This window comes from Rhinopithecus bieti, unplaced genomic scaffold (genome assembly GCF_001698545.2).
Source record: "Rhinopithecus bieti isolate Rb0 unplaced genomic scaffold, ASM169854v2 scaffold_4129, whole genome shotgun sequence".
NCBI classification, from domain to species: Eukaryota; Metazoa; Chordata; class Mammalia; order Primates; family Cercopithecidae; genus Rhinopithecus; species Rhinopithecus bieti.
In genome coordinates this window covers 384287-410870 of record NW_016804391.1, presented here as the reverse complement: position 1 = coordinate 410870, position 26584 = coordinate 384287, and the positions used below count along the sequence as shown (strand labels likewise).

Below are 26584 nucleotides of genomic sequence, written 5' to 3'. Positions count from 1 at the left end.
GTCCAGCCAGTCCCTGCAGAGCGCAGATGGGTCCCTCCCTCCTTTTTTGCCCCCTTCCTCCAAACTCTTACTTAGCTCTCCTAGCCTTTTCCACCCTCCTCCTTTCCCTCCTTCTTTCCTTCTCTCTGTCTCCCTTCACCTGCCGCGGTCCCTCTCTCCCCCCCTTTCTCCTCCCCCTATCTCTCCCAGTCCACCTTAACTCAAACTCCGCCCCAGGCCCCCATCCAGCCCTTTGCCGCTGCTCTGCCCGCCCCCTGCACGCCACCGCCCTGTCCGCCCATTGGCCTGAATACCCGCTCATCTCCAGTGGGTCTCGCCTTGCTTTCGTCCAGGGAGGGGGCGGAGCCGAGGGGCTGGCCTGGAACCTGGAGAGGAGGGGGGGAGGGGGCAGTGTCCGCAGCGGCCAGGGAACCAAGCACCCCCTACAGGGGCTCCCTCTCCTCCAAGAGGGGCTTCTGCAGGGTCACGACCTCAGGAGGGAAGGGTATGAGAGGTTAGGGATAGGCTGGGTGGGAGTGAATTGGGGACTTAGGGTCTTGAGGGAGGGGGTCCCGTGAGGGGCTATAATCAGGTCAGGGACCTACAAGGGAGGGGGAGGGGGAGCCACCAGGCCTTCAGCTCCGGCCCCTACGCTCCACCCCCTCTCGGAGGGAGCCGGGGAGTTGAGCCTGCGGGCGCCCTGCGTCCCTCCCCACGCGTGACGGTGCCCCGCGGGGAGGGAAGGGCGCCCCGGGCAAGCAGCCTCTGTGCTGTCGCCAGTGCCCGCTGCGGCCTTGGCATTGTCGGAGGGGAGGGGCCCAGTCTGCGAAGGGGGAGGGGGCACGCTCACGCTTTTGCTCCCCAACTCCATCCCGCGGGTTCCCTAAGTGGAGAAACTGAGTCTCCACTGAGGAGGGATATCTTGACATAGATTCGCTCAGAGACCCAGGTGGCGAGGGGTGCCTGGATGTTTTGGGATGTGTGTTATGTGTAGGTTTTGGGGAGGACCGGTATAAATACTTGGGAGCCCCCCAACTGAGAAAGGTAGCGGGTGAAGGATGTTTCCGACAGAGCCTGCGGAGCTGCGTACCCCAAAGGGCCCCTCCCACTAGTGTCAAACGGAATCAAATCAGGCTACCTAGGGCCAGGTTTGGCTCCCCCGCGACAAGCCAGGCCGAACCGGGTCGGACTCGCTTTCCCCTCCCAACCCCCCTTCGCAGGGGGCCTCCCTCCCTTTCCAGCAGGTGGCTCCTCGGGACACCAGCTCAACCTGTTGGACCACAATGGGCGGCGCCAGGGGGGCCCTGGCCCTCACCCGGGCTGACCCGGGATCCCCGCGCATGAGGGGCGGAGTCCAGGTCCCTCCCTCCCTCTTTCTCCCTCTCTCCCTCTCCGCGCCGGGCCGTGACTCAGCCTCGGGGCCGCTGCCCTGCTCCCCAGCCAGGGGCGGAAAGTGTGAGGCGCCCCTGAGGGCTCAGGCCAAACCAAACAGCCCCCCACCCCAGACATTATCTCACTGGAGAATTAGGGGGGCTATAGGAAGGAGGAGGTAGCTGCAGGCATGGGGCGCTCTGGCTCGATTAATCCGCTCCGGGTTTTCCTAGCGTCCCTGACCCCCTTGGGTCCCGAGGCCGGTCACTGCTCCGGGTTTTCTTCTCAGCCCCGCCGGACAGATTCTGGTCCGGAGGGGCCGGGAGCTGTTGGGGTCCAGGCCGGGGTTTTCCCCTTCCTACTCCAGCCGTCCGGGTAGTGCAGGCCTGGCGAACGGCTGTGCTAGGAGCTAGGCGGCAGTGCCACAAGTGAAATGGAGAGGGGGCTGCTTTGGGGAGGAAGGGGGATAGCCAAAGAAAGGGGCGGGGACAGGGGTGGGAACGTGGCCCGGGGAGGGCAGGGCCAGGGCTTCCAGAGGCAATATCAGGGCGGGCTCCCTGGCACCAGCCTTTGGGTACAGAAACTCGAAAGGTGCCCAGTGCCGTACGCTTGCCTCGCCCAACTTCCCCCCTGAGGGTCGCGTTCTGCGTCTGGCTGAACATGACTTATCTTTCTGCGGCTAGATTGCCACTCCCCACTTCATTCCCAATAGTCCTGGAACCCTCAGTTAGTTCCTCAGTGACGCCCACCCTCCCATGTCTCTTTTTTTCTCCTGGTGCAAATAGCTCCCCTCCTTACTCAGAAATCGGAGTGGGGAACCCCTACTTGAAATTCCCTCTTACCCCAACCCCTAACCACGCCAAACGACCGAAACAGCGGCGGTAGAGAAACGCTGACTGGGGACCCCGCCCCCTCCCATGAAGCCCCTGCTAGGCCCCAGGGGCCGGCCACCCCCGCCCCGCCACCAGGCCCAGACTGGAACTGGGAGCTGGAGGGCAAGTGAGGGGCCTGCAGGGGCCGCCTGGGGATAGGGGAGCGTCCCAGATCTCACGTTAAGACTTAAATTTTTAGGTGACCAGCTAGACTTTAATATTTGGGGAGAGTAGCACGAGTTGGACAAATAGAGAAGGAAGTGTTTACCCTAAGAGAGGGATGAAAGCCCCGAGTGGGAGGACTGAATACCTGGGGCTGGGGACAGCCACTCGGAGTGAGGGCCAGGTGCTCGGACTGACTGGGCCACGTGCGCCAAAGGGTAGAAGCATAGAAGTTAGATGCTTGCGGAACCTGGGGGAAAGAGGCCTTCAGGTGGCGAGAAAGGCGAGGCTTTGCCTGGGCGGGGTCCTGCATGAGTGGGTCTGGGGGACTGTTTCGGAATGTGGGAAACTGAGCTGCAAGCGGAGCGTCAGCCTGCCCGGCGCCCACCTCTTCCCCGCTGCTCCCCCCGATCCTCGACTGCCTCCGCTTCCTTCGAAAACCCGCCACCCAGGAAACCGCTGGGGCGCTCAGACCGCAGACCCCCCACGCCCCCCGCCCCCCAGCGCTCCCACCGCGACCGCCCAACCCACCTGAAGGGGCCGTGGCCGCCAGGGGTACCCCCTCCCGCCGACTCCCCTCAACACCTGCGGGTGGCACTATTTATAACTCCGCGCCTATTCCGGGCCTCTGGGTTGGAGCCGGCTGCGGCGCAGCGCTAATCGCCGCCGGGATCTCTGCGCCCCCCAAGGCCGGGGGAGGTAAATTTAGCTTCAGGAAGCTCAGGAGAACATTTTCCAAAACTCCACGTCCCAGAGAAGGCGAGAGAACCCCTCTGCACTCAGCCTCCCTCCGATCAGCCACCAGGAGGCGCAGGTCCCCGGCTCCTCGAACCCAGCCAGCTAGGAGGTATGGTCGCTTTTTTGAAGCTGGGGTAGGCGAAGGGCTGAGGGCGAATGATGGAAAGGAACTAAGGCCGGAGAATGGCTGGAGGAACGAGTACGCTCCAAGGCTGGCGAACACTCTAGAGTCTGAGAGTAACTGAGAAAGTGGGTGGGGGAAAATAACTCACATGCAAGAAAGATGGAAATAGGATGTAAGAGCCTATGCCCATGCCGGGCGCGGTGGCTCTCGCCTGTAATCTCAGCACTTCGGGAGGCGGAGACGGGTGGAACACCTGAGGTCAGGAGTTGGAGACCAGCTTGACCAACATGGTGAAACCCCGTCTCTAGTAAAAATACAAAAATTAGCCAGTCGTGGTGGCACACGCCTGTAATCCCAGCTACTCGGGAGGCTGAAGGAGGAGAATTGCTTGAACCTGGGAGGCGGAGGTTGCCGTGAGCTGAGATCGCGCCATTGCACTCCAGTCTGGGCAACAAGAGCGAAACTCCCTCTCAGAAAACAAAACAAAACAAAACAAAACCTATGCCCTTGGGGGTGGGCCTGCGCTCTGGCGCTGTCAGTGAAATGATTGCCACATCCTCCTTTCTGCCGGCCTGTTGGTGTTGGGAAAACGTGGGACACCCCCACCCACCCACGCCTCCCCACTGCCAGATTATTGCTGTGATACCCAGTTTATTGCCCGCCGCTCCTCAGACCCTTGGGCTGTGATCCCTCTCCTCCACCTGTTTTTCGCATGCCAACGAGGGTCCTGTATCCGATGTAATCCGCCGGGAATCCTGGATATCAGGCTTCTCCTCTTGCTGTTGTACTTGGGGGTCACATCCAGTTGGTCCCTCCTGTCTCCATTCCTACTCCACCCATTCCCCCACCCCCTGTGACCATTAGAGGGCACCGGGGCACCGAGGGGTATGCGAGGTTTTAATGGCAAAGACTGCAATTACTTTTGCACCAACCTAATATTTTGTACCCTGTCTCCTTCACCTCCCTCCCACCTCACTCCACTTGAGTTCCTGAGGGAGTAGTTTGGACACTCAAAACCTGAGTTGCCCTAGTTGGGGAGAGACACTTGTGGGGGAACAGCCACAGAGTAGGCAGCCGTGGGCCAGGAAAGATCTCTTGGCCTGTGTAGATTAGGTGAAAGGGCTGCAGCTGAAACCTCCAAATGGGCTGAGAACAGGGAGCTTAGGGCTGAGGTGGGAAGTGGCATGGAGTGGGTGCAGAGTGGGGTGGTGGTACCCTCCATGCTTTTGCTTGCATGGCCCTGCCTCCAGGCCACTTTGGCCACCATCTGCATGCAACAGCAGCTCAGAAGAGGAAGGCAGGCTCATTAGGAGAAGCAGTGAGTTGGTGATCTGAAAATCTGGGTTCGCTAAATGACTCCTTTACTGCAGTGTGCTGTGTATGTCCTTGGGTGAATCATTTCACCTCTTTGGGCCTATTTCCTTCATGTTAACATGGGATAATTGCTGAAGTGGACTTCCGTGGTGCCCAAAGCACTCTGTATTGTGAAAAGGGCTCTCTGAATGGTATCTGAGGTTTCTGTTATTCTCCAGTCTTTACACTGTCAAAGCCCTCTTTCCCACTCACATTCTCCTTGGGCCACTGGCAGTCTCACTCCCCCTGCTGCTCTCTATCAGCCATCTCACCACAGGCCACAGCCCTGGACTCCGCCTTCCTCTACCCACCACTTCCCCAGTGGTCTCTGCCAGACTTCCCCTCCCCTGGCAAAGGCCCTTGAGCTCAGACCTCAGACTCCAGGATCCACCTCGAGGCACTGCCCCGCTTGCGGGGAGTGAGGCCTAAGAAAGGAAAAGAAGGCAGTAGGCCAGGGCCTGAGTCGGGGAAGGAAGGGCTGGAGCTGGGCAAATAGGGTACAGGCTCTGAGGGGGAAGAAAGAGCCCCAGATTCGTGGGAAGGTAAATTCTGACTACTCCCATCACTGGGACCAGGTAAGAGCCTCTCAATGGACCAGCTAAGAGCACTAAGCTGCATTTTGTGGATGCCTAAAGAGATGCACTGAGGCCGGGCACAGTGGCTCATGCTTGTAATCCCAGCACATTGGGAGGCTGAGGTGGGAGGATCACTTGAAGTCAGGAGTTCGAGACCAGCCTGGCCAACATGGTGAAACCCTGTCTCTACTAAAAATATCAAAATTGGCTGGGCGTGGTGGCTCACGCCTGTAATCCCAGCACTTTGGGAGGCCGTGGTGGGTAGATCAGGAGGTCAGGAGATCAAGACCATCCTAGCTAACACGGTGAAACCACATCTCTACTAAAAATACAAAAAATTAGCCAGGCGTGGGGGCAGGTGCCTGTAGTCCCAGCTACTCAGGAGGCTGAGGCAGGAGAATGGCATGAACCCGGGAGGCAGAGCTTGCAGTGAGCCGAGATCGTGTCCCTGCACTCCAGCCTGGGTGACAGAGCGAGACTCTGTCTCAAAAAAAAAAAAATTGAAATTAGCAGGACATGGTGGTGCATTCCTGTAATCCCAGCTACTCAGGAGGCTGACATAGGAAAATCACTTGAACCCGGGAGACGGAGGTTGCAGTGAGCTGAGGTTGCACCATTGAACTCCAGCCTGGGTGCCAGAGTAAGAATCTGTCTCAAAAAAAAAAAAAAAAAAAAGATGCACTGACCTGCCAGAGATAAGAAATAAGCTCAAGTTAGAGTACTGTAGAGACTAGGCTGCTGTAAAAAAGAATGGACAAGCTCTCCATGTGTTGATGTGGGATCCTGAATCCTGTCCAAGGTTTATCAAAGGAAAAGCAGCAAAGTGCAGAACAATGTGGAGAGTATGTTAACTAACTAGGAAGAGTAATATATCCAGAATCCAGCCACCCCTCACTACTGCTTTTGCTATAAACCTGGTCCGAGACCACCAACATGTCTGGCCTATATTGTGCCATTACCTCCTAATAGGTCACTCGTATTCTGCCTTTGCTCCCCTGAAGTCTGTTCTCAACACAGCAGCCAGCTTGAGCCTTTTAAATAAAAAAACTCATTTCATGCTCAACATCCTGCAATAGTTCCTCATTTCACTCAGTGTAAAAGCTCAAATTCTTAGGCTCTCTATGACCCATTCCCAACGCCAGCTCGATTTCCACTTTTTTTTCCCTATAGTGCCTATCATCTAATAACATATACATACTTTAAAAAATGTTTCTAGTTTGTCCTGTCTGCCCCTAAAATGTAAGCTTCACAAGTACAAGGATATGTTTTGTTCACTGCTGTATCCAAAGACCCACACTGATATACAGTATACACTGAATAACTCAATATTTGTTGAATGAATGAAGATGCAGTCTATGCATAGACTGGAATGTTCTCCAAGAAACTGGTAACCATGGTTGCCTCCAGGGGCAGCACTAAGGGACTGGGGGATAGACCAGGAGACTTTCAACTATTAGAGTTCTTTTTTTTTTTTTTAAGACGAAGTCTTGCTCTGTCACCCAGGCTGGAGTGCAGTGGTGCAATCTTGGCTCACTGCAACCTCCACCTCCCGGATTCAAGTCATTCTCCTGCCTCAGCCTCCCAGGTAGCTGGGACTACAGGCATGCGCCATCACGTCTGGCTAATTTTTTTTTTTTTTTTTTTGTATTTTCAGTAGAGATGGGGTTTCACCATGCTGGCCAGGCTGGTCTCAAACTTCTGACCTCAAGTGATCCACCCGCCTCAGCCTCCCCAAGTGCTGGGAGCCACTGCACCCAACCTTTTTTTTTTTTTGTGATGGAGTTTCACTCTTGTCCCCTAGGCTGGAGTGCAGTGGCATGATCTTGGCTCACTGCAACCTCTGCCTCCCAGGTTCAAGTGATTCTCCTGCCTCAGCCTCCCAAGTAGCTGGGATTACAGGCACTCACCACCTTGCTCAGCTGATTATTTTTAGTAGAAATGCGGTTTCACCATGTTGGCCAGGCTGGTCTAGAACTCCTGACCTCAGGTGATCCACCCGCCTCTGCTTCCCAAAGTGCTGGGATTACAGGTGTGAGCCATCGTACCCAGCCTGGCCTAAAGTTCTTTACTGTGGGCATATATCACCTTGACAAAAAGAACCTAGAAAAAAAAAAACAAAAACAAGAGTTAGCTAACAAGAACGCTGAGGAAGAGCTGGTCCCAGGCAGGGAGGAAGAGGGCCCTATCTACCAGTGCCCCAAGTGACAAAGGGCTGGGGGATGATAACTGAGCCCTAAGAGGGGACAGAGAATGCTGGGTAGGGATCCCAGGGAAATACTGAGCAGTCCCATGGCTGGCTCTGAGGTTTGGGGGCTGTGGGTGGGGTCATCAGTAAGCATAAGCGCCCCATGAGCAGGATGACGCGTGTGGCTGATGTGCCTCCACCACCGGAGCAACTCCTGGAAAATGCCTGCTGTGGCTACCAAGAGGAAGTCAAGAGCCAATTCTGCTCAATCTATCTGCTTATGTCCTGATAGGGCTGTGCCATGATAAGCCTGGGGGACCCATGTGGCCACACAGGTGCCTTTCTCTTGTAGTTTTGTATGTGAGCTGGGAGCTCTTGTAGCTCATGCCGTTCTACTTCCTTCAGGAGCTGGGGACTAGCCTCAGCTCAGTGCTTTCCCCAAGATCCTCAGAGGCAGGAAGCTGCCTGGGCAGGTCTTCTATTTGGGAAAGGGCTGGGTCCTCTGGGTTTCCATACACCCTTGGCCTCACAGATGAAGACCCTACTCAAGCTGGGTCCCCTCCTTACCCACAGATTGAGAGGAACCTGGACTGTCTTCCACCCTCCCCACTCAGGAACCAGTGAGTCAGAAAACCTGGCTTTCAATCTTGGTTCTATTCAGGACAAGCTCCTTCCCTCCCTGGTCTGCACCCTGGCTCTCAAAGACCCTTCTAGTGCTGACTTTTTCTGATTCCCCTTTAGACGTTTAGAATCTTGGGCCTCAAGGCCTGTGGATTATATTTATAATTCAGTGATTCTCAAACAGTTATCTTAGGGGACAGTCCATTCTTGGTACTATGAGAGTATAGTGGATCAACCATCTGAGCTGGTGGGCCCACTGTGCCAAGCTTGGAGGAGTGCCAGGTCTTGCCACAATCTTACTGGGGTCCTAGCCAGATCAGTCCAAGCTCCTGCCCACCAGAGGTTCCCCAGAGGCAGGGGTTGAGAATGGAGGAGGCTCAGAGATGAGGCAGGGCCGCCAGATGACACAGCTCAAAGCAGGATCCACACTTCACTCTTTACTCATTGTTTATGGCCCATCCTTGGTCAAGCACAGCTGGCCCCAGGAGTCTTGAAGGCAATTGGGCTGGGGGCTAAAGAAGAGAATGAGAAGCTGAGGCAAGCTCTGCCACAGAAGCTGCAGCTATGCCTCCTGTTTACTCTACTCTGCCCACCTGAGCGATGCCAGCCATGGTGCTGGTGGGGAGAGGAGGCAGTTCCCTGCCACCATTAATCCAGCAGTTCCTTGATACACCAGCAGCAGAGGAGGATGTAGGCGACTTCCTTCAGGGTCCGCTGGAAGCCCTCCCACCCTGTGCCCATCTTAATGACAGGCACCTGCAGCCCAGTGTCTTGAGGAGCCCCTCGGAGGAAGAAAGGTAGGGTTTGGGCTAGGGGCTGTATCCAGGGCTGCATGTGGGCAGCAGTTCTGAGGAAGGGTGTGGGAGCTGCCTCTAGTGCCTTTTATCAACACTGTCCCCACCCCCTTCAGCCTCATGACTACAGAGACAAAGGATCCAGGGTTTAGCAAAGGGAAGGTTCTAGGCCTGGGAACAGGCTGAGTCAGCCCCTCTAGACAGGGATGGGAGGGTGGGGTTAGTGGGAGGGAGGGCCTGGCCACTCCATCTTTCATCCTCCACAGCTAGGCCAAGGCAGCTTCCCCTCTTCCAGCCCGGGTGTTGCCCTGCCTGATTGCTCTTTTCCCAGTGGTTGGCACAACTCCTGCTTCTGCCCTCTGGTGGGCTCCTGCTGAGGCTGACATCGAGAACCATCAGTGAGAGCTCCTTTCCAGTCTGTTCTGCCCCGCCCCTGGGCCCCTTAAAGTGAGCACAGCCAGTCAGAGCTGGCAGCATTTGACCCAATTCTGCTTCTCCCATCCTCTGGAGCAGGAAGACACAGCTAGAGCAACAGGCACAGTGAGAGGCATGGTTTATTGCCAGGTTATACCCTAGAACAGTGTCCTTCCTTTCCTCCTAGGGTGGGAGGTCATGTGCGGGAGTTTCGCTCCTCTTCTTCGTTCTCCAGTAGGTAGGCTGGACGGTACGTGGGGTGTCCTCCTGGGCTCAGGCACTTCAAAGCTGGGTTCCGCACGGTATTCTCCCGACTCCCCAGTGATGTGTATCTGGAGCAGGGAGGGTGGAGGGCAAGCATGTGGTAGGGTGTCCAATCCTACTGGCCCTCCCTATTCCAGCACCCTAAACACTCCCTTACCCATTCCCTTCCCCTAATACCCTTACCCTCGGTCATACAGGATACAGTACGGGACAAACAGCTGACGCAGAAAGTCCCAGATGTCTCTGTAGGTCCAGTCCTGGGAGGTCAGAGTAATAGAATAGTCACAAATGCTCCCCTCTCCCACTTCTACCCCTGCTGTCCTGGGAAGGGGCCCATCGATGGCTCTTCTGCTCCCTTGGCCTCTGACGGAGGGCTTGCCATCTGATTCTCTGGTATAGCTTGCTCTATGTATGCAAAGAGAAAGATAAGGACTTCATCTTCTCCATTCTCTGCTTTCCATTCCTGAACCACCCTCTACTGCAAGGGTGGAGCTCCAGGAGGACAGGCAGAGACCATGTCTGTCTATTTATTTATTTATTTTTTGAGACGGAGTTTTGCTCTGTCGCCCAGGCTGGGGTGCAGTAGCGCGGTCTCGGCTCACTGCAACCTCTGCCTCCCGGGTTCATGCCATTCTCCTGCCTCAGCCTCCTGAGTAGTTGGGACTACAGGCGCCAGCCACCACGCCTGGTTAATTTTTTGTATTTTTTGTAGAGACGGGGTTTCACCATGTTAGCCAGGATGGTCTCGATCTCCTGACTTCATGATCCACCTGCCTCGGCCTCCCAAAGTGCTGGGATTACAGGCGTGAGCCACCGTGCCCTGCCCTATTTTTTTTTTTTTTTTTTTAGACAGATCTTTTCTGTTGCCCAGGCTGGAGTGCACTGGCATGATCATGGCTCACTGCAGCCTTGACTTCCCTGGTTCAAGCGATCTTCCTGCCTCAGCCTGAGTAGCTGGGACTACAGGCATTGATCAGCCCACCTTGGACTCCCAAAGTGCTGGAATTACAGGTGTGAGCCACTGTGCCTGGCCAGAACTTTCTGTGATGATGGAAATGTTCTATATCTCTACTGTCTAATATGGTGGTCATTTGAAATGTGGCTAGTACAAGTACTAAAGTACTGTATTTTTTTTTGGACGGAGTCTCACTCTGTTGTCTAGGCTGGAGTATAGCGGTGCCATCTAGGCTCACTGCAACCTCTGCCTCCCAGGCTCAAGTGATTCTCCTACCTCAGCCTCCTAAGTAGCTGGGATTACAGGTGCCTGCCACCACGTCCCGCTAATTTTTGTATTTTTAGTAGATATGGGGTTTCATCATCTTGGTCAGGCTGCTCTTGATCTCCTGACCTCAGGCGATCCACCTGCCTCGGCCTCCCAAAGTACAGGGATTACAGGTATGAGCCACTACACCCGGCCTGCAATTTTTTTTTTTTTTTTTTGAGATAGTCTTGCTCTGTTGCCCAGGCTGGAGTGCAGTGGTGCGATCTCAGCTCACTGCAACCTCCGCCTCCTGGGTTCAAGCAATTCTCCTGCCTTAGCCTCCCAAGTAGCTAGGACTACAGGTGCATGCCACCATGCCTGGCTTTTTTTTTTTTTTGGAGACAGAGTCTTGCTCTGTTGCCCAGGCTGGAGTGCAGTGGTGCGACCTCAGCTCACTGGAAGCTCTGCCTCCCAGGTTCACGCCATTCTCCTGCCTCAGCCTCCTGAGTAGCTGGGACTACAGGCACCTGCCACCATGCACAACTAATTTTTTCTATTTTTAGTAGAGACGGGGTTTCACCCTGTTAGCCAGGATGGTCTCGATCTCCTGACCTTGTGATCCGCCCGCCTCGGCCTCCCAAAGTGCTGGGATTATACGTGTGAGCCACCGTGCCTGGCCACGCCTGGCTAATTTTTTGTATCTTTAGTAGAGACCGGGTTTCACCATGTTGGCCAGGATGGTCTCGAACTCCTGGCCTCAAATGATCCGCCCACCTCGGCCTCTCAAAGTGCTGAGATTACAGGTGTAAGCCACGCGCCCAGCCAGAACTGAATTTTAATTGTACTTAATTTGAAAATTGAGGTATCCACATGTTGTCAAATTCATCCTTTTAAAGTATATAATTCAGTGGTTTTTAGTCATAAGTATTTCATTCTAATTAATTAAAATTTAAGTATAAATAAATAATTAGTGGCTATATTAGACACAGGTCTAAGTCACTGTTCTGTCCACAGTAGGAAGCACAATGCCTGCTATTGAATTTGGGCTCAATAAATATTGGTCAAAAGGATGAATGAACAGATAGCACTGCCTTACTTGGATGATGAGGCCCCTTCATCTAGGTTCCAGGCTCTAGCCTCCCGACTACTACAAGTGAGCTAGGGTGCAGTGACTGATGGGGCATGTGAGACTGAAGGCGATCAACCCTCTTCCCCATTACCAGCAGTGGGTTGATGCGCATGAACACAGGCCAGCCTGGGTCTGTGGGGCTGAAAGGGCAGAGGCTACAGGAGTAGGGGTCAGTCCGGCGGGTGCCCATCAGGACAGCCTCCAGCTGGGGGTGCCGTGCCTGCAGTTCACCCAGGGCCTGCTTCATGCTGCCCTCAGCTTCCAACATCTGCAGATTATACCTTAGGAAGAAACAGAAGTAGGGGTCGGGAGTGGGCTCTGTCAAGCTTCTCTTGGAGCCCAAACCTCCAGGCCCCTAGTACCTCTTGATAGTGTCCTGTAGAAATTGTTCCAGCTCAGGGAAAGGGGAGATGCTGCGGATATACAGGATCTGGAGGGGGTTTGGAACGTCAGGTAATTTCCTGTGGAGGGGGAAGAATCCACAGGCTTGCCAGCATGGACAGGGAAATGGCTCTCCTGAAACAGCTCACTGTTCTCTTTGGCCCCTAGAACAGACTCCCACCCCTTCTCCCTTTTCCTTGTCCTTTCCATCCATTAGACCCACTTCCTCTGGGAAGCCCACTCTGACCTTTCACCTCTCAAATCTAAGCACACATCCCTGGTTCAGGTATGTAAATCTCCCATCTCCCCAGTGGACTGTGACCCCCCTGTGGTCAGGGATAGTGGCCTGCACATCCATACACAAGGCCAGGCACATATCATATGCTCAATATGGTGGGAGAATGGAACTGAGAGGTCACCAAGACTATCTCCCTCTTGAACTCCACCTATACACCCCCTTTCCCCTTGCTTTCTGGGATGTGGAACTGGAGAAACAGATCAGGGGTCTTGTCTCCCAGGGGGCAGGCTCACCTCTGCACAGCTGCATGGAAGAGGTGCAGGAGGGCGGTGCAGTCTTTGCCCCCGTTGAAGCCCACACAGAGCTGGGTGAGGCTGTACTGAGCCAGGGCGGTCTCAATGGTCTGTAGGGCACCTGCCACCTTTTTCCCCAGAGAAGACCCTGCCAAGCAGGCAGGGAACAGGGCATCAGATGGACACATATGGCTATCAAAGGGGAGTGAAGGCATGCTGCCCTTGCTTAAACCCTTCGATATCTTCCCAGTTGTCCGAGGATAAAGTCCAAACACCTTCATGCTGCTCACTAGGCCCTGCAGAGTTGGCCCCTGACCTGCCATCTGCCACCCAGCCACACCTCACGGTAGCCTCAGTGTCATTCCTCCGTAGCAGGGGGTGTGGGGTGTGGGCTTCCTTCCAGTCCCCTAAACCCCATGCCGCTTCCTTGCAGGCTATCATTCATACTGTTGGCTTTTGCCCACCTACTGGACCAAATCCTCTTTATCGCTCAGTTTGTGTCACTTGGCCTTCTCTGACCCCAGATCAAGGCTGATCTCCCTGCTGTGGGAGATCACTCCCTTCATCACCCCATGCAGGATCACCTGTTTAATGTCCATCTTTCTTGTTAAAACACTGGTCCACAAGAGCAGGGCATACATTATCCTTTTGGGCCATATCCCCAACACCTAGCACAGTGCTGATAAAAGTAGGTACTCAATCAACGTTTATTGGAAGAATAATGAATTAACAGAAGCTATCTTCTGCCCTCTCCGGGATTTGCAGGAAGCACCCAACAGCCCCTGCATTACTGAGATCTGGGGTGGCACCAATGGCTTTGGGCATACTGCCCCTCCTCCATAAGGTCCCTACCTGATTCAGCGAGTTTGTATACAGCCTCACTGGCTTGCTCCACCGCGTTGGGCATGTAGGGGACCAGCGATCCCTGGGGCAAACGGGTAGTCAGGTAGGCCAGGCATTCCTCCAGGGGTCCTTCTTCCTCTGAGTCTAGAGTCAGCTTCACCTGATAGTAGTTGCTGCCCCAGTCAGGGTAGGAACCCAGGCCAAGCCTACGTCCAAAGTGGGCCTGGGCCTCAGCCAGAATGGGGGCAATGGAGGCTTCATCAGCAGCCACATACAGCTCCTTTGAGTGGAACTGAACAGCTGGGTTTTGGAACAGTCCCTTCAGCCCCTCCAGCACTCGCTGCAGCAACTCTGGAATGCCTGGGAAGAGGTAGACATTTCGGACGGAGACCAGTGGGAATCTGAAGGGATGACCAGTGCGAGGATCTGTGCCGTAATGCAGGTGGGCAGAGGAGGGCACCAATGACAGCTTCTCCCAGCCTTCCCCTCCTAGGGCTTTGGTGGCTGCTTCCAGCTCAGGGTGTGGCTTCAGCTCATCCCCAAAGGCCTGTGCCACTGCCTCAAAGGTCACATCATCATGAGTGGGGCCGATGCCCCCTGCTGTGAGGACATGGGTGAAGCGGTTGGAGAAAGAGGTGACCTCAGCTGCAATGGTGGCTACCTCATCAGGTACAACTGAGACTCGGCAAACCTGGACCCCTAGGGAGCGCAGTGTCCGGCACAGAAAGAAGGTGTTGGTGTCCTGAGTGTGTCCCTGGGGGTTGAAGGGGAGGATGAGGCCGTCAGTACTGTAGGGATGAAGGGCAGGGGGTTGGAGATGATGGCTGCATCCACCTGATGATGCAGTGCTCTGCTCTTTGAAGGACACCACCTCAGGCTGCTGAGGGGCCTGGACTGGACACAAGAGTGGGAAAATCCATTTGTTTGTTTTAAAATCTGGGTCTCTGTCACCCAGGCTGGAGTATAATGGCTGAATCACACAACTCACTGCAGTCTCAACCTCCTGGGCTCAAGGGCCACCTCAGCCTTCCGAGTAGTTGGGACTACAGGTGCGTGCCACCACACTCAGCTCATTTTAATTTTTTTTTGTGGAAATGGGGTGTTGCCATGTTGCCCAGGCTGGTGTTGAATTCCTGGTCTCAAGTGATCCTCCCGCCTCAGCCTCCCAAAGTGCTGGAATTACAGGTGTGAGCTACCACGCCTGGCCTGCTTTCTTCTTTCTGTCCCCACTGCCACCAAGCAGGTCCTTAGCACCTTTCACCTGGACAATGGCAACAGCTTCCTGGCCAGGCTCCCAGCCTCCAGCCACAGTGCTCTGCTCTGTCTCCTCAGTAACCTTTATTAATGCGTCACTGTGATTGCATCACTCTTGGACTCAAAAGCCATTTGTTGTTTCCAACTGTATACAGAATAAAGTTCAAATTCCTTTGCAGAGTATTTGGGGCTGTCTGTGGTGTACACCCTATCTTCTTTTCCAGCCCCATCTCCCTCTAATTGTCTACAATGGGTTTAGTGGTTAAGGGTTTGTGTTCTGATGGCCGGGCGTGGTGGCTCATGCCTGTAATTCCAGCCCTTTGGGAGGCTAAGCGGGGTGGCTTGCTTGAGCTCAGAAGTTCAAGACCAATTGGCACAATATGGTAAAACCCCATCTCTACAAAGAAATACAAAAACTAGCCGGGCGTGGTGGCACATGCCTGTAGTCCCAGCTACTTGGGAGGCTGAAGTGGGTGGACTGCTTTAGCCCGGTGGGCAGAGGCTGCGGTGAGCCGAGATCATGCCACTGTACTCCAGCCTGGGTGATAGGGACCCTGTCACCAAAGAAAAAAACAAGGGTCTGTGTTTTGGAGTAAGAGATTATCAGGCATTAGGCTGGAATCCCAGCTCTATAACTTCCTAGGTATGTAACCCTGGGGAGGTTTCTCAACCTCTCTGACCCTCCGTTTAATCATTAATTGGGCTTTTTTGCCGACCAGGTGTGGTGGCTTATGCCTGTAATCCCAGCATTTTGGGAGGCTGAGGTGGGAGGACTGCTTGAGCCTAGGAGTTCCAGACCAGCCTGGGCAACATGGTGAAACCCTGTTTCTACACAAAAATACAAAAAATTAGCTCTAGCCTGGGTGACAGTGAGATTTTGTCTCAAAAAAAAAAAAAAAAAAAAAAAAAAATTGGCCGGGCACAGTGCTCAAGCCTGTAATCCCAGCACTTTGGGAGGCCGAGACGGCGGATCACGAGGTCAGGAGATCAAGAGACCATCCTGGCTAACACGTGAAACCCCCGTCTCTACTAAAATACAAAACTAGCCGGCCGAATGGCAAGGCGCCTGTAGTCCCAGCTACTGGGAGGCTGAGGCAGAAGAATGGCGTAAACCCAGGAGGCGGAGCTTGCAGTGAGCTGAGATCCAGCCACTGCACTCCAGCCCGGGCGACAGAGTGAGACTCTGCCTCAAAAAAAAAAAAAAAAAAAAAAAAAGGCTGGGCAAGATGGCTTATGCCTGTAAACCCATCACTTTGGGAGGCTGAGGTGGGAGAATTGCTTGAGGCCTGTTTAACATTGTGAGAACCCCGTTTATAAAACAAACACACACAGAAAAATAAAATTTTAAAAAAGAAAAAAGTGCCAACTTCGTAGGGTTGTTGTGAAGATTAGTAAAATACATATATGTAGCACACTGCCAGGCTCTAGTAGGCACTTAAAATATAAGGGTCATCACCCTGGCCAAAATGGTGAAATCCTGTCTCTACTAAAAATACAAAAATTAGACAGGCGTGCTGGCAGGTGCCTGTAATCTCAGGTACTCGGGAGGCTGAGGTGAGAGAATTGCTTCAACCTAGGAGGCAGAGGTTGCAGTGAGCAACCATTTGCACTCCAGCCTCAGCAACAGGAGCAAAACTCTGTCTCACACACATACAAAATAAATAAAATAGGGGTCAGGGCTGGGTGCAGTGGCTCATGCCTGTAATCCCAACATTTTGGGAGGCTGAGGTGGGTGGATCACTTGAGGTCAGGAGTTCAAGACCAGCCTGGCCAACATGGCGAAACCCTGTCCGTCCCTACCAAAATTAAAAAAAAAAAAAAAAAAAAGGGGTCTATTAAGGCTGAGTGCAGTGGCTCGTGCCTGTAATCCCAATTACTCGGGTGGCTGAGGCATGAGAACTGCTTGAACACGAGAGGTAGAGATGCAATCAGCTGAGACTCCACCAATGCACTCCAGCCTGGGCAACAGAGTGAGATGCTATCTTAAAAAAAAAGACAAATTTACAAAGAATATTAAAAAAGATTACTATTAAAACAACATTTGGCCAAGCTCGGCAGTTCATGCCTATAATCCCAGCACTTTGGGAGGACGAGGTGTGGGAGGATCACTTGAGCCCAGGAGTTTGAGACCAGCCTGGGCAACACAGCGAGACCCTGTTTCTGCAAAAAAATAAAAATAAATTAGCCAGGTGTGGTGGCTAACACCTGTAGTCACAGCAACTTCAGAGGCTGAGGCAGGACGACTGCTTGACCCTGGAAATGGAGGCTTCAGTGAGCTGTGACTGTGCCACTGCATTCCAGCCTAGGTGACAGAGCAAAATCCTGTCTCAAAAAAACCCTTGTCATCTGCTATGTCCTCTAGTAAGACTTTCCTGATCATTCAAAAGGGATTCATCCCTCCTAGTACCTTCCTTCTAGCTCACTTATCCACTATGCTGAGTACCTTGAGTCATTTCCAAAAAGGCTGAGTAAAACTCTTAAATATACAATACATACACCTGTACCTCCTCTACTCAAGGGGCTTCCTGTCATTGTTGTGTAGCCCCTCTGCCCTCTACCATACTGCTTGGTAAATTTCAATGACCTTTTATTTTATTTTCTTCAGTCAGCTCTCAGGTTGAAAAATTGTAGGGACTTTGCTACAAGTTTTTCAGTAGAGTAATTCAAAGAATGAGGGTTAATTTTCCTCCAATATGCTGGATCCACTCCAGGATCCTACTGCAGCAAGGAGGCTCCCACCCTGTCTCATCTCCCTCCATTGAGGGATGTGCAGCAGGTCCTTAAGGACAAGAGAACGCGGCGCCCTCCCCCCTTTTCTGTCCCAGACACACCTTAAGGATCTCATCTCCAACAATGATGATGCCAGCCGTCACGTTGCGCCCCGGGGAAAGTTCAGAGGCCCTAGATGTCATGGTCCTGCCTTCTCTGCCCCTCTGCAAGGCCCTCCAGTAGCCACCCAGACCCCCAAATAGGGGTCGCAAGCACAGGCGGCCCGCCAGGTCTACAGGGCACTGGGGGCCATAGCCTGGGAACAGGGGGTCCTGGGTCGAGGGAACCTGGAGAAGCCAGAAAGGACAATGGGGGAGAGCAGGCGTGCACGTTCCTCCTTAGAGGAAGACCCCAGTCTTCTCTAACCAGATCCTTGACAAGCGACTCCTTTATTCCTGCCTCTTTAATAAACGTGTTCCCCAATCCCAACCCATGCCCTTTTAAATGTCTTCTAACCTTAACTCTAGTCTTAAAAACTCCTTCTCTCTTGAGAACCTACCGCTTTAAGTGTCTTCCGTTTGCTGAGCTGGTCTCCTCAAGTGTCTGCTCTATCTTGGGCATCTGTACCCTTTTAAATGTCTCTTCGGGGCATCTGCCCCTTTAAATGTCTACGTTACCCTGGGCCTTGGCCCTTTTCAATGCATTCGCTCTCTCCACCCCCGGACCAAAATCCCGTCTCTTTCTACTTCAGGCTTCTGCACCCTTTCTAGCCCTGAATCCTTTCTTCCCACCAAGCTTCAGATTACCAACTCACCTGCCTGTTCTGCCCCTTCACCGGGTCTTTCCCTTGTTCCTTTCCTCATGTCCCGGGGCAGCTTCCGTACTTAAAGTCCCGCCTTACTCACACTTAGCTGACATTGAGTGGTGATTTTGGCTGTCGCTTAGACTCTTCCAGGGTCCCATTGGTATATTCAACTGTCGCTCTCAGGTTTTAGCCAGTGGGTGAGAGCAGGGCCTGATTGTTATAGGCGACAATCACGTGGCCACCCCTCACCCGGAAATACGGGGGCCGGACCTTAGCCCACGGTCGGGGGCGGGACCTCGGGAGTTTAGGGCGCGAAAGGAGCAGTGGTTGGAGGTGATGTAGGGTCCTAGGGGTGTTTCTGGTGCTGGATTCAAATTATTGTTATGCATATGTTGCTTTGTTTTATTTAATGGGTCAGTTAGCCATGGTTTAAGCTATTTTCATTCACTGTGACTCTGACACTAGGCTAAGGGCTTTTACTGGAGTGAGCAAGGATCTTATTTTGTAGCAGAAGTTGGAGGGACACGGAGAAAGATTATCACCATTGTCTGTCGGGTACGAAGACCCTGGAGTAGGTGAGCTTTTGGTATGTGGAACCTTAACTTATCTCTAGTATAATAGACAAGACTAATTATTTAAACTTCTTTGACAAGAAAGAATCCAAAAACTCTCTTCCTCCACCTTGCTCCAGATGGTGCTTAGTTCAAATGACACCTTTCCCAGTTATTGGTCTTGTAGGTGCAAATGAGGCAGCGAATAGGGAGTGCCTTACATGTTTACTCTGGATCCTGACATCATCCGAGCTTAGCCCCATTTCAGTTGCCTTTGGCCCAAACGTGCATCTTAAACTTTTTTCCAGTAATAATCTGGGGATCTTCTCATATGCAGATTGATTCAGTAGGTTTGGGTGGGGCCTGAGATCTGCATTTAGCTAGTTCCCATGTGATGGTGATCCCACTGCTCTGTGGACTACATTTTGAATGGTAAGGGCCTGAATTCATTCTTGTTGATTTTTGAGGCGGAGTCTCGGTCTGTCACCCAGGCTGGAGTGCAGTGGCGCGATCTCGGCTCACTGCAAGCTCCGCCTCCCGGGTTCATGCCATTTTCCTGCCTCAGCCTCCCGAGTAGCTGGGACTACAGGCGCCCGCCACCACGCACGGCTAATTTTTTTTGTGTGTATATATATTTTATTTTTAGTAGAGACGGGTTCTCACCGTGATAGCCAGGATGGTCTCGATCTCCTGACCTCATGATCCACCCGCCTCGGCCGCCCAAAGTGCTGTAATTACAGGCGTGAGCCACCGCGCCCGGCCAAATTCATTCTTTGTAGGACTGCTAAACCACACCTTGTCCCAGCACTTTGGGAGGCCGAGGCGGGCAGATCACCTGAGGTCAGGAGTTGGAGACCAGCCTGACCAACATGGAGAAACCCCGTCTCTACTAAAAACACAAAAAATTGGCCGGGCGTGGTGACGGGCGCCTGTAGTCCCAGCTACTCGGGAGGCTGAGGCAGGAGAATGGCGTGAACCTGGAAGGCGGAGCTTTCAGTGAGCCGAGATGTGTCACTGCAGTCCAGCCTGGGCGACAGCGAGACTCCATCAAAAAGAAACAAAAAAAACCCTGTAAGATAGATATCATGCTAATTTTACAGACGAGGAACAGGCTCAAAAAGGTGAAGGTTTGCCACACAATCGCAAAACACAGTGAATGGTAGATTCAGGTGATCAGACGTCTATACCATTCTTTCAAGTAATAAGCCCCCCCCTTTTTTTGAATCAGTCTCTGTTGCTCAGGCTGGAGTGCAGTGGCACAAGCACCATTCACTGCAGCCTTGACCTGGGCTCAAGAGATCCTCCCATCTCAGACTCCAGAGTAGCTGGACCACAGGGGCGCCCCACCATGCCTGGCTAATTTTTGTATTTTGAGTAGAGACGGAGTTTGGTCATGTTGCACAGGCTGGTCTTGAACTCCTGGGCTCAAGTGATTCCCTGCCTTGGCCTCCTAAAGTATTGGGATTACAGGTGTGAGTCCCCGTACTTGGCCCTCATTTCTTTCAATTATAAAAAGTCAACTCTTTGAAAAAAAAAAAAGGGGGCAAAACAGGAATTCCACTTGCCTAGTAAACCACATGTTCCAATATCTTTATTAGTAATACAGTTGATATTTGATCCCCTCCCAAAACAGAATACCAAGTCTGTTCTAGTATTTTCCCAGTGGATTCTCAAGCTTAAGTGTACATCAGAATCAGTCAGAGAGCTTGTGTTAAAACATTGCGGTGTCCAACCCTGGGTTTAGGATTCACTAGGTCTAGGTTGGAGCCCAATAATTTGCATTTCTAATGAGTTTTCCCGATGTTGATGCCTGCTATTTTAGGAATAAGTGGATGGAAGACAGAAAAAATGGGGGAGATTAATATCCTTACTTAGTACTACTACTTTGTTAGACTAAAGGGGAAGTTATTATTCTGTGGACTGCTTTTTTTAATTGAGACAGCTTCTGTCGCCCAGGCTGAGTACAGTGGCGTGATTTTGGCTCACTGCCACCTCTGCCTGTTGGGTTCAAGCGATCCTCTCCCCTCAGTCTCCTGAGTAGCAGGGATTACAGGCACACACCATGCCCGGCTTATTTTTATTTTTTTGAAGACACAGTTTCACTCTTGTTGCCCAGGCTGAAGCGCAATGGCGTGATCTTGGCTTACTACAACCTCTGCCTCCCAGGTTCAAGCTATTCTCCTACCTTGGCCTCCCGAGTCGCTGGGATTATAGGCATGTGCCACCACGCCCGCCTAATTTTGTAGTTTTAGTAGAGATGGGGTTTCACCATGTTGGCCAGGCTGGTTTCGAACTCCTGACCTCAAGTGATCTGCCCTCCTTAGCTTCCCAAAGTGTTGAGATTACAGGCGTGAGCCACCATGCCCAGCCTGGAATGTTTTCTTAAACAGCTACATTTTGCACCTGTTTTCTCAAAGTTTACTTCTTTATCTACCTGCATAAGATGTCTGAAATTTTTACCCCCAGTCCACACTCCAGACCAATTAAGAATCCTTAAGAATGACTCAGGCAGGCATCAGTACTTGTAAAGCTCCCCAGGTGATTCCAATGCCCAACCAAAGTTAAGAACAGCTGAAAACCTCCCCCAACCGAGGGGCACAGTGAATAGGTCATAGGTGTGCCTATTATTCCTATTAGGAATTGGGACACACAAGCATCCTTTTACCCGTGTGTGCCATTCAAATATTGGGACTATGTTAAAGGCAGTACCCAGACTGTAGGAAGCAGTTCATTTGTTTGGATGAGATGAAGTTGTCCCTATATAACCTCTACCTCGGGCCAGTTAAGAGTGAAATATGTTTCAGTAGATGTTTGACAGCAAGTCTGCTTAAAGTAGATTAAAAATGAGTTATCTGAATGTTAAAATAAACCTCATTATCAGCAAAGAGCTGAGCTTCATTATCAAACTGAAGGGCATGTAATTAGAACCATGATATTGATGATGCTCACCCTGAGTGAGGGGAAAAAAACCCTTACAATTACAGCATTAGATTATAAAAACTTCCTCTTTAATCAAGGCTTTTAACATGAACAGATTTCTTGAATAAAATGGAAAGTTTCCAGTACACTGAAACATAAATCCACAAGTCACCATACATACAACACCCGGCAGGAAAAAAACAAAAACAGCAAGTTTACATGATCTCTGTAACAGCCATGGTCTCAAACTCAGATGCTTCCTCCATCTGCCAAGTGTCTGGATAGCAAGGAGCTCATGGCTCTGGGTCACACTCGCGCTGAGCTGTGGGTCAGCGAGCACTGCGATCTGCTGGGCTATGTGGTTGGTGGCTCTAACTCAAGAAGCAAACGCAGCTACAGCACATTCAAACAGTGTATTGCACTCTGTTTAAAATAATCCAAGTGAGAACACAAGAAGGCAACTAATAACATTATCAGACCGATGTTAGGAAGTAAGGACAAGCTGCTGTAAAGCTTGAGGCTGGAAAAGTGTAGCTTGCCAGCTTCATTTCTTTGGCTTCTTGGGTAGTGGGCGCCGGAACAGCAAGATGTGAGGTTCTGAAAGAGTGAGGGAAATCTAAGAGACAAGCGCACACCACTCTATGTACAACCTATAGTGTATTCCACTACCGTCTCCCCAGCTATCACCCACTCAGATCTTTATAACTAAATAAAGACTTAAGCATATGGCCTTGAGAAGCAGACCCAGAAGTCTGGACTGTCTGCCAAGTACAGAATTGTTAATATCAGTTCTTTTGCTATGTTTATACAGCCCCAGGGTGTCCTTTATTAAGTTTTGCCTGGCAGCTGGGTGTCTGGTGTTTTATCAATAAATATACTTTCCTTTGCTTATTTGGAATACATCCAAGAATGTTTTCTGATGGAGAATGAGGCAGGGGCTATGACCAGGCTATATGTAGCCTTAAAAAGAATACCCTCTGATTGAATGGAAGATTACAGGAGGTTTTTTAGTGACAGGTTGTCTCTGAACTTCCCAGATACTTTAATCTTATTTTTGGTCACTAGCTTTTTTTTTTTTTTTTTTTAAATCCATGACTAGAGGGGGAAGAAACCAGTAAACTATTTCCTATCTCCCTATTTGGGTTATACAATCTTATTCCTTCATTCTCTCAGCGTAGCAGTTCTATATGGTTGTTTTTAGTCAGTGCACTGACCTGGTTCATGGATCATATAATGGACCCATCCCTGACTCTGCTGAACGCCAAGGTTCCTCCATTCAGATTCAGACATCAAATGCGTTTTAGGGACCAGCTTGGCTATGTCCTTGGGCAGCATGACATGTCTGTAACAGAAACGGGAAAGTGAGGAATTTATGTTAGTACCAGATACAGTCTCAGACAAGTGCCTGTTTACAAGGCCAAGAAAGGAAAGAAAAACTAGTTTCTGATGTCAGAGTTTATATAATTTTATTGTGGGGTAGCAGCAGCTAGAAATACAGGCTATGTTATATAAATTCCGAGAGTATATGAAAAATACAAATTAGTGAATAATTCCAGTGAATAAGCACTTAAGTTCCAGGCACATTTTCTCTGCCTTCATGGCCCTTATAGTCTTCTAGTTGATTGCCTACAATATAATGGGAGCCCCACGGAGCACACAGTGTTAATAATTAGAAGGAAGGAAGAGAAGTTATTTTGTGGAGAGGAAACGCCTTTTATGGAGTACTGTGTGGACAAGTCATCACAAAGGATGAAATGAAATATCTTATCCTTTAAAATCTAAGCCAGGCATGGTGGCACATACCTATAGTCCCAGCTACTCGGGAGGCTGAGGCAGGAGAGTAATATGAACCCAGGAGTTTGACAAAGATACAGTATGAAGTTTGAAATCTTTGATTAAAATACAGAAGAAATAGGCCAGGGGCAGTGGCTCATGCCTGTAATCCCAGCATTTTGGGAGGCTGAGGTGGGTGGATCACTTAAGGTCAAGAGTTTGAGACCAGCCTGACCAACAACGTGAAACCCTGTCTCTACTAAAAATACAAAAAAGAGCTGGGTGTGGTGACATGCACCTGTAATCCCAGCTATTTGGGAGGCTGAGGCAGGAGAGAATCCCTTGAGTCCAGGAGGCGGAGATTGTAGTGAGCTGAGATCTGGGCGATAGAGTGAGATTCCGTCTCAAAAAAAAAAAAAAAAAAAAGACAAAAGGGCTGCAGTGCACGATGGTTGTGCCTGTGAATAGCCACTGTACTCCAGTCTGGGCAATGAAGCAAGACCTTGTCTCTTAAAAAAAAAAATCTATCCTGAATCTTATCTTCCTAACTCTGGAGGGATATACCTTGAGACTTTTTTTGGGAAATTCCATGCTTTTCTAACCAAGGATAAGTCTCCCTTCATGGCAAAGAAATTATTACCCTGATGTGACTCAAACTAACCCAGATAGTCTTCATCATGCTCAGTGAAAATGTACTAAGTTCTCCCTCTGTGCTAGTAACAGTGGTTTCCCCCCCATTCTCCTAAAAGAAAAAATTCTAGTCCAAATATATGAAAACAGCTCACATTCTAACACCACCCTGGCACGAAATCTGGCTTCAATACATAGACCAAAAAACCCCTCTTAAGCCAAAATGCCACTGTCAAGTTAAAAGTTTCATCTTCTAGGGGATGAAATGGTGATTCCTTTCCAGCTCTGCAAATCTCTTATACGCACATACAGTTTTAAGTTAGTTTAGTTCAGATGTAGAGGAAAACAGCTGAGGAAAAGACAGTTAATTATATCAAAGAGGATCTGGAGTTGTCTTGGTATAAAGATGATTATATATTTGTCAATGCACATCGAGTTCTCTGAAGACCTAAAGCCCTGAACTAGGCTGGGTGAAGAGACAAGAAAAGCAAGTTTTCATTTTATGTTCTCCAACTGAGGAGACAAGGTAACAAACCAGGAAGTGGTCTTAATTATTATTATACAGATTAGCATAATGCCAACATTTTGGAGTCCTGTGTCTTCCCTTATTCCCAATCTAGATTATGCACTTGAAATTTATCAAACCCGAATGCTGTATCCAGTGCCAGGATTCCATCATCCCCACCCTTGGCAGATGGCTATCCAGTGTCTTATAAACAATTTCAGTCAAGAGGTGCTTTCTCCTACATACCTTTTTCTTAGAGTCTCATCTCAGCCTCTGTCCTCTAGGAAGCTTTCCCCAACTTTCCCTCTTCCTTTTTTTTTTCCTCTCAGTATTTTAAGTTTCATGTTCAAGGGTACATGTGCAGGTTTGTTATATAGGTAAACTCCTGACTCGGGGGTTTGGTGTACAGATTCTTTTATGACCCAGGTACTAAGCATAGTACCCGACAGTTTTTTTTTTTCCTGAACCTCTCCCTCCTCCCAACCTTCTCCCTCAAGTAGGCCCCAACGTCTATTGTTCCCCTCTTTCTGTCCCAGTGTTCTCATCTCCGACATATAAATGAAAACACGCGTATTTAGTTTACTACTAGTTTCGTTTTCAATGGTGGTGAAAGAGTCATCACACTGAATTGGCCCTTAGGACACTCCCCCGCCCCCACACCAAGCCCAGGGAAGAAGACCGAACGAAAGAAAGAAGTCAGCCTCCAAGGCGGTGGCGGCAGGGATTCTCGAAGGGTGGGGTTGTGGGGGGCGTCCTGGAGTTAGCAAATGTAGGGGACTGACTTTCTAGCCCCACCCCAACCCCCGCGCACAGCTAGGAAGCCGCAGCCTTCGGGTCCCCAGTTCCCTCTCCTTATCAAGTCTCGTGTGCTCCCATCACACCCTGTAATGGCTCCTAGCAAAGGGTGTTATCACCTTTCTGGTGTCCGTCGGTACCACTCAGTTTTAAGTTTGTGAACAGCAGAGACCATGTGTTATCCTTGCACTTTAGCAGAACACCTGAAACCTGTTAAGTATTCCGTAACTGTTTCCTCTGATAAAGGGCATCTATTAGACTCATATTAAGTATTTTCTCAATGCTCCTAGCCAGTTTTATTCCATTGCAGTCCCAAGCGGTCCCTTTCCTAACACAAGCCAGACAACCACGCCCCTTGTCTTTTTCACGAGTTAATAAGCAATATTCAACTCTCTCAGCGCTACTCTCACATTAGGGACGCGAGGAAACTCCCAGCTCCGCTTTTGCTACGTTCTCTCACTGGATTCCACAGGATTACTGTGAAACAAACAGTTTCTACAAGGCAAGTTAAATTTGCCCAATAAAGTTCAGAGAATGATCCAGAAACCCTCATGGGTGTGGGTGGTCAGTACTCTAACCACGCCCACCACTCCCTCCTCTCAACTGAGGGCCGACTCCAAATTCGCAACCACTTTATTGTTTTATGAGAGGCTCCCACCTCCGCGCATGCGCCTTACGCCTTCCACCAATATCACACCCTTGCCGTTCACATCTCGTACGCATGCGCCAATTCTATCGCCTCAGTTCCTGTTACTAATTGCTTGTGCCCTCAGCGGTCAAAGCTCACGACCTCGCTGTTGCCCCCGCGCCAGCACTAACCGATACTCAAACTCCTCGTCGTCGTATTTGTCCGAATAGTAAATTTGTTTGTGCGACATGATCGCTCGGTTTGCTAGCCTTCAGCCCCGCGCCGCCAACCTCCAAGCAACTCCCAGCAGCACGCGCTCCCACCCACTTTGGCCTCGCTTTCAAACACGCCGCCCGCACTTCCTATTGGTCCGTTTGGTTCAATGCGGGACAGCTGTACTTTCAAGCCTCCGATTGGCTTAGATTTACTTCTCTTGGGTCCTTATTGGAGGACAGTTCTTACGTTTCTCAAGAACGAG

General features: G+C 51.0%; 3 protein-coding genes across 5 annotated transcripts; all 3 read right to left on the bottom strand.

Annotated features, from left to right (window-relative positions):
• Positions 1-8285: 8285 nt before the first annotated feature.
• Positions 8286-8876, bottom strand: LENEP (lens epithelial protein). The gene has a single exon (XM_017867732.1). The coding sequence runs from the start codon at positions 8812-8814 to the stop codon at positions 8629-8631; it is 186 nt and encodes a 61-aa protein (XP_017723221.1). The 5' UTR covers positions 8815-8876; the 3' UTR covers positions 8286-8628.
• A 434-nt stretch (positions 8877-9310) lies between these two features.
• FLAD1 (flavin adenine dinucleotide synthetase 1) lies at positions 9311-18527 on the bottom strand. Of its 3 annotated transcripts, none has more exons than XM_017867729.1 (8): positions 18315-18527; positions 17623-17847; positions 13547-14291; positions 12695-12842; positions 12145-12243; positions 11874-12063; positions 9636-9709; positions 9311-9520 (listed from the first exon to the last, which is right to left on the bottom strand). In XM_017867729.1, exons 2-8 carry the CDS (start codon positions 17701-17703, stop codon positions 9385-9387), a joined length of 1473 nt encoding a protein of 490 aa, XP_017723218.1. In that variant the 5' UTR covers positions 17704-17847; positions 18315-18527; the 3' UTR covers positions 9311-9384. The 3 variants fall into 3 exon arrangements, with proteins under 3 accessions (XP_017723218.1, XP_017723219.1, XP_017723220.1); XM_017867730.1 differs by lacking the exon at positions 18315-18527 and adding an exon at positions 18060-18308; XM_017867731.1 differs by lacking the exons at positions 9311-9520; positions 9636-9709 and adding an exon at positions 9717-9857.
• A 3718-nt stretch (positions 18528-22245) lies between these two features.
• Positions 22246-26448, bottom strand: CKS1B (CDC28 protein kinase regulatory subunit 1B). Its single transcript, XM_017867728.1, has 3 exons — positions 26298-26448; positions 22990-23117; positions 22246-22372 (listed from the first exon to the last, which is right to left on the bottom strand). The coding sequence occupies exons 1-3, from the start codon at positions 26354-26356 to the stop codon at positions 22320-22322; spliced, it is 240 nt and encodes a 79-aa protein (XP_017723217.1). The 5' UTR covers positions 26357-26448; the 3' UTR covers positions 22246-22319.
• Between the last annotated feature and the right edge of the window lie 136 nt (positions 26449-26584).

Bases quoted from the DNA above. Each gene is read 5' to 3' on its own strand.
- LENEP (XM_017867732.1), bottom strand. From the start codon at position 8,814: ATGCAGCCCTGGATACAGCCCCTAGCCCAAACCCTACCTTTCTTCCTC.
- FLAD1 (XM_017867729.1), bottom strand. From the start codon at position 17,703: ATGACATCTAGGGCCTCTGAACTTTCCCCGGGGCGCAACGTGACGGCT. The intron at 12,064-12,144 runs GTACTAGGGGCC...TTTCTTCCTAAG, and splicing joins CTACAGGACACTATCAAGAG to GTATAATCTGCAGATGTTGG. The intron at 9,710-11,873 runs GTAATGGGGAAG...CTGACCTCCCAG, and splicing joins TGCGCATCAACCCACTGCTG to GACTGGACCTACAGAGACAT.
- CKS1B (XM_017867728.1), bottom strand. From the start codon at position 26,356: ATGTCGCACAAACAAATTTACTATTCGGACAAATACGACGACGAGGAG. The intron at 23,118-26,297 runs GTTAGTGCTGGC...TTTCTGTTACAG, and splicing joins GACGAGGAGTTTGAGTATCG to ACATGTCATGCTGCCCAAGG. The intron at 22,373-22,989 runs GTCAGTGCACTG...TCACTCTTTCAG, and splicing joins TTATATGATCCATGAACCAG to AACCTCACATCTTGCTGTTC.